General features: G+C 38.4%; 1 protein-coding gene across 1 annotated transcript in view; it reads left to right on the top strand.

Moving 5' to 3' along the window:
• The window catches only part of psme4b (proteasome activator subunit 4b), a 50,403-nt gene that overhangs the window by 19,529 nt on the left and 11,893 nt on the right, over window positions 1-18,981 (top strand). The window contains exons 16-40 of the mRNA XM_047377246.1: window positions 635-733; window positions 959-1,028; window positions 1,768-1,835; window positions 2,250-2,453; window positions 5,209-5,366; window positions 5,639-5,734; window positions 5,816-5,871; window positions 5,994-6,050; window positions 6,133-6,188; window positions 6,538-6,636; window positions 6,737-6,799; window positions 6,911-7,006; window positions 7,103-7,234; window positions 8,366-8,575; window positions 8,661-8,797; window positions 9,136-9,189; window positions 9,765-9,894; window positions 13,322-13,403; window positions 14,883-15,036; window positions 15,499-15,565; window positions 15,662-15,787; window positions 15,990-16,142; window positions 16,233-16,337; window positions 18,464-18,555; window positions 18,729-18,860. Coding sequence (XP_047233202.1) covers window positions 635-733; window positions 959-1,028; window positions 1,768-1,835; window positions 2,250-2,453; window positions 5,209-5,366; window positions 5,639-5,734; window positions 5,816-5,871; window positions 5,994-6,050; window positions 6,133-6,188; window positions 6,538-6,636; window positions 6,737-6,799; window positions 6,911-7,006; window positions 7,103-7,234; window positions 8,366-8,575; window positions 8,661-8,797; window positions 9,136-9,189; window positions 9,765-9,894; window positions 13,322-13,403; window positions 14,883-15,036; window positions 15,499-15,565; window positions 15,662-15,787; window positions 15,990-16,142; window positions 16,233-16,337; window positions 18,464-18,555; window positions 18,729-18,860 — 2,696 coding nt within the window. The remainder of the gene's footprint in view (window positions 1-634; window positions 734-958; window positions 1,029-1,767; window positions 1,836-2,249; window positions 2,454-5,208; window positions 5,367-5,638; window positions 5,735-5,815; window positions 5,872-5,993; window positions 6,051-6,132; window positions 6,189-6,537; window positions 6,637-6,736; window positions 6,800-6,910; window positions 7,007-7,102; window positions 7,235-8,365; window positions 8,576-8,660; window positions 8,798-9,135; window positions 9,190-9,764; window positions 9,895-13,321; window positions 13,404-14,882; window positions 15,037-15,498; window positions 15,566-15,661; window positions 15,788-15,989; window positions 16,143-16,232; window positions 16,338-18,463; window positions 18,556-18,728; window positions 18,861-18,981) is intronic.

The raw sequence follows: 18,981 nt of genomic DNA, 5'->3' as shown, positions 1-18,981 counted from the left end.
CATTGAGGCTGATATTTTTTAGAAGCAGAAAAGAAGCAGGTAAAAAAAACTGTGCTTTGAAGAACCTGTATTTATTGTTATGGATTCTGAAAACCGAGCTAATCTAAGTTAGTCCAGATGGAATAGTCCTTTGCCACACTTTCAATTTATAACCCAACTTAAGCTTTCTATTGTTCCTTGATTTGCTGAATATGTAGATAGAAAAATCTGACAAGTATAAAAGCAACATGCAGGTAAATATTTTTTACTCAACGGTCCATTTGACAAGAAAACCTGTGAGAGAAATGTTCATATCTGAGTAATATATATTTTATTTTGATATGTAGGAACACTGCATTTTATCAAAAAATAAGCATGATTATCCTCAACAAGCATAAACAAGATATCTCTCATTTAACCACATTTAACTCACAGATTTATTTAGACAGACTGAATAGCATGTGCTCGGTAATCTGTTCTGTCCCTTTTAAATTATTTAAAACATAAAAAAAACTAACAAAAAAGTTAAACCTTTTTGTATTAATGATGCAGTTAAAAATGATTTCTTACACCAAATACAGAAAAAAAACTTTGTACGTACAGTACACAAATGAACTGCTTCATCTGATCTTTTCTTATATTGCATTGTGATCAGGTTGCGTTGGAGAAGCTGTATAACTTTGCCACTTCCAGCATCTTTGAGACGTGCGTGTCGGGCAGAATGGTCGCTGACATGTGCAAGGCAGCAGCAAAGGTAACAATTGGTTTGTGTCGTTTATTTATAAATCTAATGCAATTTGTGGTTTGTGAGCTGTAATGTATCAATGACAGAGTTTGAACTAACACACCTACTTAAGGCTATGCATGTTACAGAACATTTTCATCACATTTTCTATTTTCATTTTCTTGCCTGAATGTGAGCCTAAATGTGTATGCTGTTTTGTGTTTGGATGCCATTTGCATGTTATTGTGTTTGCAGTGTCATCCTGCTGAGTCTCTCCGTCTGTTCGTCCCTCACTGCTGCAGCATCATTTCCCTCATTACTGACAGTCAGTATCACACTGTGTAGAACAGATCTTTATATAACGAGGATGTCTTACATGAAGACTGCTTCAAGCCTCGAATGAACTATGAATAGGTTCATTCAGGATTTCCTTCAATTATACATAAAAGCTGAAGAAAAGGCTTCTGTCTTTTTGCTTCATCATCAATTTCTGGTCACTGCAACCTCTAAATTAATCAAATTAGCCATTAATTCCAAGGACTAGACGAAGGGAGACAGAGCCTTTTCAGCCACAGCTCCAAAAACTCTGCAATGGCCTCCGTCTTTCTGTGAGGTCTGCCACAAGTCTTACTGAATTTAAATCTCTCTTTAAAAAATAACTCACTGGCTTTTAACTCCAGGGAACATGACCAGTAGGCCAGGCCAGTCCTTGACCTGTCATTTGTCTTTTATTAATTATTTTATTGTTTTGTTATTGCATACTGCTTTTATTATTTGGATTTTATCTCATACGTTTCATTCACTTGTGCAGCAGTTTGGTTGCTCCAAGTACAGTTTACAGCAGTACAGTTTGAACTTGTATGTTTCAGATTTCCGGTTTGGGCTGTCAGCATGCTTACATTAGCTAATCAGCACTGAATACAGTTTAACACCAACTGATTTTTCATTTGAATTGTTTTTTAAAGCCTGTTAAAATTACTATTCAAGGAGCAGTGAACATGTATCACAAATGTCTACTAGAATTATGTAATAGTTCACTGATATAACACTTTATTTGTGTGTAGATGAGGACTTGCAGAACGATGATGAGCTGGACAAGGAGCTGTTATGGAATCTCCAGCTGCTCTCTGAGGTGAGAGAAGAAACTATTAAAGCACTTTAAAGCTTAAAAACAAGTTCTTTTATTGTCGTCTGTACCATGTCTTGAATTTATATTCATTCTCAAAATGACAAGAGAACAGGTGCTTGGTACCATTTACAATTTTTTTCCTTAGTGTGGAATGGTCATTTTAGGATTATAGAAAGGATATTAGAAAAGGAAAAACACTAGCCAGAAGACATTTCAAGGTCATAAATATCAGAGCGCTTTGCCGTTAACCAGAACATATTGATACTCTTTCAAGATTTTTTTTATTACTCCTGGGAGCTCAACGCGAGGCTGAGTGAGCCACACGCTGTTATCCAGAGATCCTCAAAATTTGAGGCGCAACTCTCCAATGAATTGAATGTTTTCACCTATATGTGTTTGCGTCTGTGCTGTATTTAGGTAATCCGTGTGGATGGTGAACAGCTGCTAAAATACCAAGGGGAGCTGGAGCGAATCCTGCATGTGTGTGTGAGTCTTCGCTGTAAGCAGGCCTACACACTTGCTTGCAGTCTGTTGGAGCACACACTCCGGTCGCTGTCTCTCATCTATCCCACCGAGTACCGCAGTACCCCTGGAGGCTTTAATACCAACCTCCCCATTCAGGTAAAAACACACTGAAGCTTTGGCAAAGCACATAAAAAGACGAAACCACACCCCTAATTATGTAATTGTAAAACAGTTTTGTCTCAAAAAGATGGATTTTTGAGACAAAATACTTTTTGGTTTTTTGATAGCGTTCATTTGTTTCACATATTTGTTTTCAGAGTACTTTGTAGAACCATTAGATTAATCATTCAAAGTACAATGTAACAATAGGTTGACATGAAAATTATAACTTGCTTGTCAGGAACCTGACTTTCTTGTAATATATGAAAGTACTCCTACTTTGATAAGTATCTTGTCAACCATTCAGATTGGCTCTGCCAAGGAGGTAATGTTTTCAGTTGAGTCTGTCTTTCTGTCTGTCTGTTTGTCTGTATTTATGTTTCCAACTTTACGGAAAACCTTACGGACAAATTCCCCTGAATTTTTTAACAGAGTTGTGTCTTAGCCCAAGGAAGAATCCATAGAATTTTGGCGGATCTGGTATTTTTTTTTAATGGAGTGAGTGACCCTACGTTGGGGGTCGGAGGTATGACGCCTCTGACTTTCTTTTTCTTGTTTTAAGTTGAATCCTTTGAAGGGAATGTTTTTGTTTTTCACACCACTTAAACTCTGACTCATGAGCCATTGAGGTTTAAAAAGGCTTGCACATTTAAGGTGATGAATCTGCTTGCACTTAACAGAGAAATACCATATTTAAATAGGATCTTTAGGCAACATTTCTAGCAGCTTGTCACAAAAATGACACATACCAAAGATCATAAAAAACAGAAATGAAATAGCATTTCTACACCAACAAAGCAATTTCCAAAAAGCTACTTGATATACCATAGATCTTCCAAAGATTGGATCAGAATCAGAATCAGAAAAGCTTTATTGCCAAGTACGTTTTTGGACATACAAAGAATTTGTTTTGGCGTAGTCGGTGCAATACAGTACAAATTAAACAGTATAAATGATGCTAATGGAGCTCTTAGGTTCTGGCGGCCTTTTGCTCTATGCTGTTATGGTCAGATACAATGGGCAGAGTGAGAAAAGCAGCCAATATCCACAGAACATATTTTGAAAGACATTCAGATCAATACATTTTCTATAAAGACTCATTGTAGGTGGTGATGGCTCTGGGCAGGAAGGATCTTGTGTAGCGGTCTGTATTCAAACTGCTTTAAGCATTTCAACCATTTTTAAGCTTAGGTATTTTAAACTGGCTTTAGGATCTTATAATGGGGAGTACTGTGATTAGCTAAGATAGCATTACTTAAACAGCTGTATTTAAGTGTATATCCTACATGACTCTTAACTCAGAGATTTTCAAAAGGTGACCAACATTTCCAAATCCAACCTGTACCATGGCAGACAGAATTTGAAAGTTCAAAGGAGTAAAACAGAGTAACTTTGTTGTACTTTGTTCAACCTTCCTGTTTTCTTGCTCTCTCTCACTCTCTTGCTGCCTGAATCAACTACAGACATGTCTCCATGTGTGACAGAAAATATGTTTCTCTTTTAAACAGCTTTTTAGATCTTTATAATTTCACCTCACTGATGCTGAAAACAGCTAACTTTGAGTCTTCTTCCTTCACTAACAACTTCCATATCAAAGAGTGATGTTGATAGCATGATCGACAGAGGTTAGGTATGGTGCATTTACACATTGAAAAAAGTTTTCCACTGGCCAAGGACCAGACAGGGCCCGTCAAATGTCTGATTCTGGTTGCCAGCTTCTGAGTGTAACAGTATAAAATAATGGGTTATAAAGCACTTTTCCAGTCATACCGATCACTCAAATCAAGTTACACTAGTGCCACATTCACCCAATTGCACTCACAAATGCCCACACATTTATACACTGATACACAGATTGGTAGGCAACTTGAGGTTAAGTGCCTTGCACAGGGACACATCGAAATCAGGAGGAAGCTGGAATTGAACCGACAGCTTTCCAACTTTCCAACACTGCTTTTGCATTGTCAGACTTTTCTTGAACATCATTAGTTTGGATTCACTGAGTAAATGAGAAGATTGGAAGGCTGCATGAACACATATTAACAAAAATGAGAAGCTAGAGCATTTGGCTGCTAATAATCAAAACTTTAAATTTGTAACAGAAATTTGTAAAAGCATTTCTTTTTTCAGTAGAGCAAAAACTAAAATTTGCTCCCAGCTAAACCCAACAAAATACTTCATTTTATGACCAAGGAAGGAGGATTAGATTCAAATTAAAGTAAGAGTTTCCACTAAGATGCACACATAGATGGACCAACTTGAACATGGAGTGAAAAGAGCTGTTCAGATGATGAAAGAAATGAGGTTGGTGTCATTTATCCTCTCTTCTAAGGATCTCTGTCCCTGGTTCTTTTGAGACAAATATTTTTGTCACATTCATGCAGAGAAATAGATCAATGTTTCTGTAACTGTCTATTATGTAGCTGTGATTTAACCAGGTTCATCTAATGTATCACAGTTTTAAACACCAACTTTTTTAAATTCTATTAATTTTCTTTTTTTGTCTTATTTTTATGTGTGCTACCAGTTAGATCTATTAATTTGCCATCTGGAAACGTTTGTGGTGTTATTTGTTTTCTTCTTTTCCCCGACTGTTCTTATCCATTGCATCTGTTTTAAGTATTTAAAACTTCGTTAGTTGACACAGGCCTGCGGTTTAGAGGTTGACTGGTTGTGCTGGTTTGCCTGCCAGTTGTTCCAGTGGAAAAAGAGGCAACAGCGCTCTGCAGCTCTCTGGGTCCCTTTCTTGCAGGACTGGGGCCGAGCCGGAGATGTGGCAGCTTTGGGTGTGTGTTGGCATGTCCCATGCCAGGAGGAAGAAAACTTTGTTTTCCAGCTGCTGTCGTCGCTCCTGCAACCCCAGCTGCAGCGAATCAAAGGCCATGTGTCTGGAGATCAGCCAATGACCAGGTGCGCAGTCGTTTGTCTCACTTTAAGATCCACAGACACAATTGGGCGTGCAAGCAAAACAAACAGGACAGTGGCCCTCCATTAGTGATGGATGAAAGTCTGTCTGCATCAAAACAATGCCATACATATATTTTAACTATCCGTCCTGACTTCTTAATCAAGAACACAGAGTAATGAAAGTTGAATTTAGCAGCTCAAAGTGTTAAGGCCATTGCAGTTTTGCGAGGCACATACTGCAGTGGAAGCAGCGTGATGTGATGCCTCGTTTACAGGGAGGAGTTGTGGCAGAGCCTTGCGATCGTGCAGCACTGCCTTCTTGGAGCTGGGAGCATGCTGCCCCCATTGGATGGAGCACACGTCCATGACCTGTGAGGCTGCAGCTGTGCACACTAATGATATGGAAACACACATTTTCATGCTGGCTTGTCTAATGATTGGCCTTTTCTCAGGGTGCCTTCCATGCTGAATCTGGGGGAGATCAAGCTTCACGTAGGTGTCAAGTATGGTAAGAAAACAGCCACATAGCGCACGATCAAAAGCACCATCAGTGTCAGTGGGCGATCAGGGCAGCTCATTTTGCATTCTGCATCTATATGGGACTTCTATGTGTTTTTTTTCCCCCTTCAGATGATTCATTGGAAAACTACAGAGTGTCCATCTGCCAGACCATGAGACTGCTGCTTCGTGAGTGCAGACTTTCACTTAAAAACATGCCTGTTTGAAATGTTATTGCAGTGCAAACTCTTATCCTCTTTCTTTAATCCAGATCACATCCTGGAGCACTCAGAAGATGATACAAAATCCCTTTTTGTCATCATTAAGGTGCCCGATCCTTTCTGTGTTTTTGTCACAATCACTGCATTTTTTAAAGGTTTTTCCAATATAAATCATGAGACAATAATAAATAATTCTTAAATGTTTCTTCTTTCAATGTGACATGTGTTATACAATATGACCGAAAAAGATATACGTAAAAAACAAAAAAACTGCACCAGAAATGTTGCATAAAAAAAGTACAAAAAGTACATCCTCACATTAACTTGACTTGTCCAGAAGATAGTTGTCACTGTGGGTTCTGTAAATATTTTTGATTCCTCCCTTCCTTGTTATAAAAGCATTGTTATTAACTGTGTATATGGCATGGCATGTATATAATGCTGTTTGTTCGCAGGTAATCAGTGACCTCATGTTTTTCTGCGGCACACACAAGAAGGAGTTTGACTCACTCTGGAAAAGCTTCACTCTCGTCAAGAAGTCAATGGAAAATAGGGTGAGTTGAAACAATGAAGAGTTTATGCCTGCTTACTGTCATCAGTTTCAATAAGTAACTAACAGGATGATTTAAATCCCTCATCCTTCCATTTTTGCAGCTTCTTGGGAAAAAGCAGCACATTAGAGCACTGCTCATCGACCGGGTTTTGCTCCAGCATGAGGTTCGCATGGAGGCATCCGTGAAGAAACGCACACGTGATTGAAAATACATTTTCTGAATTTGTCAGTGGTGAAAACTGTATTTATTTTTTTTTGTTCTTTTTTGCAAGCAGATGAGGAAACTGGTGGTGGAGGGCAGTGAATACAAAGTGGTTCATCAGGAGCTGCTCTGTGATCTGCTGCTGCTTTCTACCAGCACGTACAGCCAGGTAGAAAACTAAATCAGAACATCATCTTGTTCCCATTTTCACATGGATACAGGGATAAAACAAGACCTAACTGTGCAAACATGCATCTTCCCGCAGGTACGTAGCAGGGCGCAGAGTGTACTGATGACAGCAATGGGAACCTATAGCTTTTCTTATAGGGACATGATTCCCCGTATGTTACAACTGCTGTCTCCACAGAGGACCGCAGGCACAGAGCAGCAGTTCAAGGTACTGTGAACACAAACGTTCAACACGTGACCCCCTGGAGCTGTCTCTCTCCGTGGTTCTGAATTAAAAAGACATGCTAAACTGCCCCCTGACTTTGTATTGATGAATTTGTTGGTATCACTGATTTTACTTGTTTATAGCTAGATGTTGAGGTAGGATGCATTTTATCTGCTCACACATAGCTCACCAGGTTTTACCTCATATCCCCATGGTACAAATGTACCACTAAGGTACAAAGGTTCTAAAGGACACGTAAGCCAGGGTTTCTGATACACATTCACTGATTTTTGTACAACTTTTGGTGTCTAGTCAGGGATCTACAGTGCACACAGTGGCCCAACAGGTGGTATTAATTCACTACTAGCCTATTCAACAGAAAAAAGTAAGTTTTAAGGGTTTTGTTATCAGAATTTTAACTCTCTGAACAATATTGTATCCTATTGTGGGTGACAACACTGTCATCGCAAATACTTTTCTCAAAACAATCTTTGTAGTTTTGTTTTTCTGTTTTTCTTTATTTTAAATGGGTTTTCATTTCTTTGGCAACATGTTTTAATTTTTTTATTTTATCATTGCAGATCTCTTGTAGCAGTACATTTCACTTAGTCAAACAATCTAGGTTGTTCACAGAAGGCCATGCAGGACCCTGCCATACTAGAAACGATGGAGAAATTAAAAAAATATATTCATGAAACCATAAACTTAACACCAACACTCCAAAAAAGTATTTTATTAAAACTATGCCCTAAAAATAAGGCACTAAAAGTAGACAAAAAAGACGCTATAAAACAAGGATTTAATGGTACATCTTAAATTGCAGTTCGGTACATACCTCAGTTTTGCCATATTGACATAGGTTATATGTCAAGCAAGTTTGATTCAAAACGTTTTTGCTAAAATATAAAAACATATTTTATTAATTTAGCCTTAATTTCTTGCAAAATAAATTGGCTATAAAGTGATAAACACTTAGTCACCTGGTGTGACACTGTTTGAACACTAGATGACATTTCTTGAGAACCTCTACCTTTTTGGTGCCTGATTGTGTATTTTTCCCAATTGTTTATTGAACTCTATCAGGCATTGAAAAATGTATATGAATATGGGGTTGTATGCATTTGATCTTTCCAGGGTACTCTGTACTGTCTCTTGGGTGCCTCAAGTGGTTTCTGCCCAGCCAGCACAAGGGACTGGGACTGTGTCGGGGAGGTGTGGCCTGCTCTCGTCCGATGTGGACTTTCGCACTCAGTGACCCTAGAAAAGCCGTCCATCGGTCGACTATTTGATGACATCATTGACAGGATTCATCGCCTGCATGACACCATCGGGATTTACTTCACTGTGAGCCACACACTCAACAGCAATCATCAAACTGGCTGTGCCAGTGGTCTCTTAATTGTGGCTCTTTGGTCACTTCCATCTCTAGGTGTCAGAGAGATGTGTTGAGGTAGCCAATCAAATCGCACAATCTCAAAACCCTGCACCATGTTTGGGACTTCCATCCAAAGAAGAAATAAAGGAAGGAATTCAGCGTCAGCGAATCAGAAACATTGTGGCAGCAAGGTAGGAATATTTAAAAAAGTTTAATAGGGGTTATTTTTTCTATAACTGAATTGATTTGATTGGTCTCATTTGCACTATAGTATGAAAATATTTATGCAGGAAATAAAATATGCACTATAGGGGTTGGAGAACTACAATTGTGTGTAGGACTCCTACTTATAAGTAGGACAGTAAAGTAGAGTTGGAAGGAGTTGGAAGGAAATAGACCTTTTCAATTATATCGTGGTGCAGTTAAAGGCTACAGAGGAGCAAATGGACAAATTTTGTTTGTCTGTCTTTGTAGTCATTATTTGTAGTAAGTATAGAACATCTCAACCTATCTTCTTGTTTTATCACAGGAAATATGAGAAGCTAGTCAATGACCTGTTGGACTGCCTTGAAGACAGAGACTTGTAAGTTGTTTCTCTACCTGGACATTTTATGTGCCATGTCCTCACAATGTAGGTATTTAACAAGTAATGAAATTACTGATTGAATGTCATTTCTCACTAAATATAAGCACTGCTAGCATTAGTGCAGGAACTGTGATGATTTTAATACACAGTGCTGTAACTCTACTTTAGAAAAGCAGCAGTAAATAACTTATTTTTTATGATCCATTTATTCATTTTTGCTATGAGGCAACTATTATAGATATTTGATAATTGTAAATGTAGTGTGACAATCCTCATTCAGTAGCTTTTTGTATTGCTACTGCTTGAAAATTTTACAAGCAAATAAAAGCCACCATGGTAGAAATCTATTCAGTAATGAGTGATATGCTCCTAGGTAAGCATTACTGACTGCTCTTTATATTGTCTACTGGTATTTATTACCACAGCGCCCCCTGGAATAATTGGCGTCCTACTGATTGATTCTTACTTGCTTAGCTGAATGGTCATATAAAAATGTTTTTCATCTAAATATATATCATAGTTTAACAGAGAAATGTTTGCTTGTGTGCACTATATGTCTGTTTTCATTTCAGGCCCTGGAAGTTTGAGCACATGGCCACAGACCTGTTGGCTCTCCTCCTGCGAGACGATCATCCTCTTCCACCTGATGCTGTCCTCTATTTCACACAGACCCTTGTTCATGACTCCATTAGCATACGCAAGGTCTGCATCTCTGTGTGTGTGTGCCTTATTATTATGTTTTTATTTATGGTGTGTGAAATTTTAACACTTTGCAGGTATCTGCTTTTACCTCAGGCTATAAAAATGGAAATAAGGTGTCTAAAGCATTTTTTGTGCTAGTTTTCTGACAAGATGCCTAAAAACATAAACGTCCTTTTCGTTCTTATGCAGGAGCACCTTATCAGCATAGATATTGAAAATATACTCTCACTTACATATTCATGTATTGTATGGCATAGTTTAAAGATGGCTGTTCGGCTTTCATACTACCATCATCAACATCATGAAGTTTCTCTAGACAGATCTCAGTTCATTTATCTTTAAAAGTAAATAATATCTAATAACACAATGCAAAGTGATAACCAAGATTTAATATGTTAAATTATATCAGATATTATGTAACAGGAAATTATGTGTGTACACTTGGGAGCAGAGAAGGCCATAAAGGGTAAATGATTCACACTTACTGAAAGTAATTAGTTTTAATTTTGTTTTAGGTTCTACAAATTTACTTTGTTATTTTTGGTCGACATTGCACTGTATATTTTCCAGTCCCACAACAGAGAAAGTACAGCCCCCTCCACACTTATGGTCAACCCTGATAAAAATGTGTTAAAAGGCTTAAATAAATTAAGATTTAACCGCGGCAGCATAATCTGAACTGACACAATTTTGAAAATTACAGCCTATAATTCCAGTCAACCAACATTTAATTATCTAGCGCTTTAAATCTAAATCTAAAATGAACAAACATCACAAGCAGATAGGTTTGGAGATTTTTTTTAACCTACCATCCTGCTTACTGTGCATGGTGGCAAGATAAATGTGAGTTCTCAAATCTTTGGTCTCATCCAATATTGGTCCATTACTTATTTACTTGTTTCCATTTCCTGATATATGAAAATCAATGTGCATCTACATTAATTATTTGGGATGATCTCATCTTTCCCACTATGGAGAGTGGCAAAAAGAAATTTGTCTCTGTGTCGTATCATATTTATACCCAAGGGGAAACAGGAAGCCACTGATCACTAATTCTAATTTTCTAGATATTGATCAACCTAAAAACGGCTGTGTAAACTCAACTCAACAAATCGCTCTGGTAGACTATTAGCCGGGCCAATATTTGTGTCCCTGGTGATTTTGTGAAAATAAATAATTTTGTAAGGTAGGCTTTTTTGTCTTCATTGAATAAATTAGCTAAAAGTAAGGACTGCACTTGTCTATATATATTTTTTTGAACTGAGATTATGCTTTTGCAATTTTAAATTTAAATACAAATTTAGATACATTGGGTTGCCAATAACTGTGGAGATCCCTGTGTACTGAAGGTAGTGATGCGTTCAGCTTGCACCAAATCCTTTGAAAATATGTGTAGGGGTTCGGGATCAAAATGTTTATCTTCATGTTAGAGGAATAAAACTCTATAAACCCCATGTGTTGAATAATCAATGTTCATTTTGACAAAAACTCGACTTAAATAGACATGATTTGTCTTGTGTCTTATATTAAAAGCAGAAGAAACAAAGCAGCAATGTATATTTTTATATCTTTTGTTTCATTATGGCACCCCCTAACAGCTGTTGATCATAATTTAGTAATGGCAGTGAAATCTTGCATAAAGCAGTAACATCAGCATTTTATCAGAGATCCAGCAGATGGCCAAACTCGGCCAGATCACAGTTGCTGCACAGCTACTCACTCTTGCCTTCCTGCTTGTGGTTTTTACTGTAAGTTGTAAATTTCTTCCTCTTCTACTACTTCTTTTGTTGACTGTAGCTTGTTTAAAAGAAACCAAATGTAAAAACAAATTAGTCCTAAACCATTATTATGAAGAACAGATACTTAAAACTAGAAAAATGATTGCTCTGCTGCAGTCACTTACAAATGTCAGTAGAGTCTGGTTAGGTTAGCCCTTTACTCTTTATAGTCTTTGCTAACAATGTGCTGTTGAGATTTTTTATAATGCTTTGCAAGAGTATGTATAACCCTTGAACATCTTGTCATTGTACACCATAAACATCCATGTATTTTATTGAGATTTTGTGTTTCAGAGACCATCACAAAGTAGTGCAAAATTGTGAAGTAAAAGGAAAATGTCACATGGTTTTCAAACAATTTTTCAAAAACAACCTGAAAAGAGTGGCATGCATTGATATTCAACCCCCTGAGTCAATGTTTTCCTAAATTTTCCATGCAACCAGAATCAAAAGAATCAAATTTGATCTACTTTCTTTGCAAAAAAGGAAGAGTGAATGGCAATTTTCAAGTCTGACCAGAGATCAACTGGACTCAGACCCAGTTGATCTTAACAGGATTCAGGTCCTCTCAACATGATGCTGCAATCACCATGTTTCATGCTGCATTTTTCAGCTGATTTAAAGCCCTCCACAATTTTCTTCCTTACCTGTCTTTTTGGTCTCCATGAGGCTGTTTGTTCCCTAATGTTCTCTAACAAACCGTAAGAGTACAGCTGCATTCATGTCAGTGAGGTATTTACCAGTATATACAGTACATACCCACACTTAAATCAGGTGGTAAGGCCCAAGATGCTAAAAGTCGCAGATAGTGTTGGACGTTTATACAGATATCCTGTATGAGTTTTTAATATCATGAAGCTTCAAATTAGCACGATTTTCATCTGTTATCACTGTTAGAAACCGTTGCTAAACATGATTTCTTTGAGTTAAATTTGTGTGATATTACACCATGGTGTTTTTAAAAATGTTTAAAACCTAAAGGTGATATAACAGTCTTCCATCTACAGTGAAGCATTCAACTGATCAACATGTCAAAACGTTCTAGAGAATAATGTGGCTAAGAGAGAGATTAAAAAAAAGGACTGTGAAGGACAACAAAAAAGAGAAATATAGCTTTCTGACTTTCAAAAAATGTACAACAGAGCTGAAGCCTGGACTAAAAAGCAATATTTGTGATTCACAAAGGTGACTTCAAGTTTAGCTGTGATGTTTTTCTCCCTGCAGTTGAAACAAAATACACTATACCGCCAAAACAATCGGGCCACACCACCAAATCAATGAATTCCAGTGTTAGAATCACTTCCATGGCTGAAGGTGTATAACGTTTGATGTGGAGAAACCTGACTGGCCTGTACAGACTTGACCTCAACTTTCATGAATACCTTTTGGAAGAATTAGAGCAATATTCTGGATAATTCTCAAGGCTAAAATATACCTGCAAGAAACACATTAATTAAATAAATCATTGGATTAAACATGTAGTAAAACCTATTCATTTGTGCACTCATCCATTTATTCACCTGTTGCTAAAATGTTTATTGGAACAGTGACTAAATTTAGATTTAATTTTTAATATGTGATGCAGATACAGTTAAGACGGCAAACTTTAAAATCATTTCAGTCATCTGTTTAACCTTTCTTTCTGTTAGGTTGCAATCTCTGCAATGGCTGGGATTCTTAAACAGCTGAAGAGGCCAAGAAAGAAAGTGGCTGTTTTGCCTTCGGACATCAGTGAGTCTATAGGCTTCAAAATAACGCCATGATCAAATTAGATCTTGAATTGTTTTGGTTGGAATATTTTTTTTGTTTCAATTTGAAGTAAGTTTTATATCATAACATTCAGACTTGTGTAAATTGTAAAACCATGATATATGTCCTAAATCCAATTTGAAATGTAAGTTTCTGTCCCTAAGTTTCTGCTGCAATTCAGATGATGGTGGAAAATATGCCTAGGAAGAGGCCACAGATCGGTTTCTCCATGGGTTAATAAATCAACCCATGTTAATTTAGATAAATAAAAATATTTTCTTTAATCACCGGAGCTTTTACCTGTGAACGGAGCCCAACTTGTTTTGCTGATATAGATTGTAATTTGTAACTCATGTGGGTCCCAAACAAGAAGCCTATTATGAACCCAGACCTAATTAGTACTCATCCAGTTTGAGCAGAAGTCATGCAAGGCCCACCTACAGAGGTTAGCTGGGAAACATAAACCTAAAAGTAATAAAAGCACTGATGGTGCTACATGGTTTGGTTGTTGATTGTCCTCTTGGTGGGGGCTGGTTTGCTGCTGTTTGCTGCTGGGTGTGTTGCTGGACTTTAATGTGGTGTGGAGTTGCATGTATGATGTAGGTGAGGGTTGTGGAGCTGGTTTGGCTCGGTATGGGGTCCCTTGTGCACGGTTAATAATTAGGGTGGATGTTTTTGGTTTTTCTTGTGGTATCTTTGTATCATCGGAGGAACCTTCTGACTCTCTTGTCTTGTTGGGAAGAAACGCCCAGTAGTGGGTACTCTCTGATGGTGGTACGGTACAAGTGCCCCCATGTGTTTTACAGCTCAACTAGGGGTTGGTGTTCATGGTCTGCATTTTGTATCACGAGGTTTGGGGGGTCTTGTGGAGTGTGGGGGCTATGACCTGAGTAGTTGTGGTTAATGAATTGCCGGGGTTGTGCACAGGTGTTTTCTGGTTGTGCTGCTTCAAGGGGATTGCCCTAGTTGTTTTGCTGTGTCTTAGCTTCATGGCATGCCCAGTTTCATGCAGCTGTTGTGCCCTGAGGTGACTGCTCTGGGTGGGTTGGCGATTGTGGGCTGGTGTTTGGGCAGTTCTGGGATATATGTGAGGCATATGTTGTTGGGTTGGGGTTTTTTCTGGGGGTCAGTGTGTGGCTGGGGGGTAGTTGGCCCGTATCTTATATTACGTTGTCATTTGTCACTGTAGTCATTTCCTCACCTTTTTCTTCTCTGTCCTCTGTCTCTTTATAATTGTCATGGCCACTATAGTTTGGTGTGTGAACCATATAAAATCAGTTGTAGCTTTTTTTTTTTTAATAATCTTAACTGTGCAATCAGAGGAATATCCCATTTTTGTCCATTTATAGAGCACATCTGCCACCAAAACTGAACGGTGACCAGATCCACCCTACTATTTCCCTAAACTGACACACAAAAACTTTTTTTTTGTGTGTAATGATTGTTGCGTTTTCCGTCTAGGTGGTATCCAAGATCCAGAGGGCATTTGTGTCGGGGATCGTGAGGGTAACCGCTGGCTGCAGTATGACAGCAACAACCTACCTCTGAGCCAGGAGCAGTGGGACTCTCTGCAGTTTGTGGAGAAAACACACTGTGGCTACTACTCATGGCCGAGGTAAATACAAAATGACTAATTGTTGCAGTGGTGGATTTAGAAACTGGAAAGGTGATTAACTGCTTAGTTGGAAGGAGCGAAATAGCTGATTGACTTAAGTGCCTGTTTGATTTGAGGCTGGTCTTTGTGGATCTGCAGCCACGTTTATGTCTGACTGACTGCTGGATGACTGATCTGGGTTGCTGGATAACTTGCGGGGGGTTGAACTGACTTCCTGTCACAGCCCAGCCCAGATAAGGCAGAATGAACGACTTACTGCCTACCCCAAATAGAAGAATTGATGTATAGGCAGAGGGTTGGCTGTTTTGGTATGCGTACTGCGTGCTGAGTAACTGACTTTATAATCATCCATTTATCCTCACTGCTTATTTGAAGACAGTGTGTGTCTATCCAGAACTTTTTCTTCCTTTGTGTTATCTATAAATCACAGCAGCCTCTTCTTTTGTCTCCTGCTCCTTTCAGAGAAATGATGATCTATGCATCTTCTGAAAAGCCACAAGATGACCTGCCATATGAGGAGATGAGTGAGGTGCATACTGATGCTGCACCACACATACACACACATAAAAAAAACAAAGATCTCAGTGTGTTGCTTCATTATAGCATGCACTTGTGTGTCAATCAGGGAGAGAAGATCATCTTTGAATACTTCTCGGACCCTGATTTTATTGACCATTTGATAGAGTTTCTATCTCTGGAGGAGCGGAAAGGGAAGGACAGCTTCAACCCGCGCCGCTACTGCCTCTTCAAGGTGTAGATTTTAACTCTCATCTGGTGGCATCGTGTAAACTTTTTAACAAGGAAGCGACAGCACGACGCCTCAGGCCAAGGCCGAGCTCCACCAAGGCTGCAATTACTGTCTTTGTCTGCTGTAATTTGTTTTTCTGCCTAATAAAAAAACTCTACTTCCTTCTTGCCAATTTACCCTAAAAATGCTTATGTTTGATTGGCAGGGGCTGTTTCGTAACTATGGCAACATCTTCTTGCCAGTACTGCGGCCTCATCTGGAGCAGCTCGCGAGCGACCCCCACGAGAGTGCCCAGCGCTGCGTGTGCGAGATTACCGCCGGACTAATCAGAGGTAGCAAACACTGGAGTTTCAGCAAGGTACCGCAGAAACATGCAGCACACAAACACAGCGAAAATACCCACCGCACAGTATCAGTGTAAACTTTCATTACTCTGTGTTTGTTTTAGGTGGACAGGTTATGGCAGCTTCTTTGCCCTTTGATCAGGACAGCGCTGAACAACATCACTGTGGAAACTTACTCAGACTGGGGCACATGCATCGCCACAGCTTGTGTGAGTCACTCACCTGCAGAAACACCAAAACTGTGTTCAACACCTTAAAGAAATGTGAAATTGTATAGTTATTTTCAGCATACATTTTAAAGGATCAGATCTGGTATGAATTACAGGTTAATCTTACCAGTGACTCAGTTTCCCTAGTTAGAATTCAGTGGAATGATGAGATTATCAATATTATTATCTTCTTTTAAGCTTAAGATGCTTTATTATTAAGAATGGCTTGGAACCAATTTCTACCAGTAAACTCCCAAGGATTATCAGTGTCATTTGATTTGTTTTTCTGTGTTTAATTTTCTGTATCATTGTAATGTTTTTCCTCGTGCTCATTGCTGAAAAGCGCTATATAAATAAACTTGACTTGACTTGACTAATCTTAAGCAATTCTAACAGCTCGCTGTTGAGATGTTAACAGTTGTCTCCCATTTTTGTGAATTGTCTCAAGATATCTTTCATTAAAAAAGTGTTTTAATTGTTTGATAAATTACACAGGTTTGTCCAAATGAATAACAATTTGATTGAAAAGATTATTTATTTCAATAATTCAAATTATAAAAGCATAGATTACACACAGAGATATATTTGTGGCTTACAGCTATTGAAAACCAAACTTCAGACCATTAAAAAATATTTATGGCAGAAATGTTATGTTACGGCCTACACAGTCATAGAGAAGACTGCTGACTTGACAGATGACACAAGGGCTAGAAAATCATGCACTTGAGATATTGCCAAATAACATCTCAATATAATATCAGTTGCACATTTTTCCTCACGGTTGCCTTTCTCATGTGAGCTAGCAATGCTCTCTGTAACCTTTAGCATCTTGGACTCTTATCTATATCTGGAATGTGCATCTACCGCAGTGAGACTCAATCCAACAGGCTCGATATCTTACTTGCAAAATCTATATTTATGGCGTTTAAAATATATTAGCCAACAGTTGTTGCAGTCTATACTGTTCTTTGCTATATTAATATTTTGCACATTGATATTGCATGTATTCACCAAATGTCGTGCAGCTCTGATAGCCGCTACAAAGAGGGTAAGCGACAAAATGTCATTTCTAAAGATTCTGACTGTTTAAAGGGTGCTGTACCCATACATATTAAGGGAGCGTTAAGTGGAAGAAAAAAAAACGTTGTAGAAATAAAGAGTTTTGAGAAGATGCACACTGGAATCGGTCTTTTAATTGCACCAATGTATCCAGGACATAGGCAACAGCTGTTGCATTCCTTGTGTTTAGCAAATCCAGAACCAGAAATTACTTACAGTGATAAAGGAACAAAAGGTGGTACAAAGTCCTCTTTTCAGCTAGAAGTAAATATCATTTGGAAATAGAGGTCCCAGAGTCTGGAAGATGAGTGGAAAGGCACAGAATCCAAGTTGGTTTAAAACAAGTCAGTAATGATTTGTCATGGTGTTGGTCTACTGTAGTAACCCGGGTTTTCTTAACACCTCAGCAGAGCCGCAGTCTGATCATCTCTATGCCACACTGCATTGACGCTGTAATTTATGCAGAAATAGCCCATATTGTACAATTAATTGACAATTCACACTTTTTTCTTCCACTCAACTTTCCCTTAATATGTTGATATATATCATATGAAAATGGGAGATATCAGACCCAATAGCTAATAACAAGTTTGGCTGTAAGCAATAATCATCAAAAATAATCAGAAATAAATGCCTGAAATATATCAGGACATAAATAAGGAATCTGAATAACATAGGACATTAACTTTTTTAAATAAGTAACTAAAATAAATGAATTTTTCAATGATATTATAATTTCTTTAGATGGAACTATATTTAAAATATTAGGTAAAACTGACAACACTTTTGCAACTAACTGTGATGGAACATTGTATTTCCTTGTTTGTAATTTCTTATAAGAATACATTGTGAATTGTAATATCTTGTCTTATTTTATCAGTCTAAATATGTTTTCTTAATCTACTCTTTTAAACTGTGTGAAAATCCAGTTTTGCTTGAATTTATTAATGTAGGAAAACTGAAAACCTACGAAGGGCTTGCAAACATTTTCACATTATGCAGACACACAGTAGCTGTGTGCAATGGCCGGCCTAAAAATAATATTCTGCCCTGTGTGCGTCCAACAGGAGGGCAGAGACCCCAGGAAACTCCACTGGCTGTTTGAACTGCTGATGGAGAGCCCACTGAGCGGGGAGGGCGGCTCCTTCAGGGATGCCAGGTATTAGCAACTATGCGCACGGTGTGTGCTTGTGTCATCGACAATATTTCCTGGGATTCAGATTTCAAGCTGCAGTAGTAACCTGAGCTGACACATGCTGCCGCAATATAACAAAACAACCCCCTCTTCCTCATCCCTTCTCCTGCTGTCCTCTCCTCTTCTGTCTCTGTCAGTTTGCTGTATGTGCTTCAGGGAGGTCTCGCCCAGCAGCAGTGGAGAGTTTCTGAACTGCTGCACCGGCTGTTGGTTTACCTGGAGCCCAAACTCACCCATGTGTATAAAAACGTCAGGGAGCGTATAGGAAGGTAAAAATTACTTGATTAGATCCTCAAGATTTTTATGATGTCATTTAGTTGTTTATTTTAAACCTCACATTTATCTCAGCTGCCCACTTTCTGCATTGGCGACTCTTCGTTTTCTCTTCCC

Source organism: Girardinichthys multiradiatus, chromosome 10, assembly GCF_021462225.1.
Source record: "Girardinichthys multiradiatus isolate DD_20200921_A chromosome 10, DD_fGirMul_XY1, whole genome shotgun sequence".
Classification (NCBI taxonomy): Eukaryota; Metazoa; Chordata; class Actinopteri; order Cyprinodontiformes; family Goodeidae; genus Girardinichthys; species Girardinichthys multiradiatus.
Note: the sequence above shows the minus strand (reverse complement) of the source record. Positions and strands in the feature narration are given on the sequence as shown.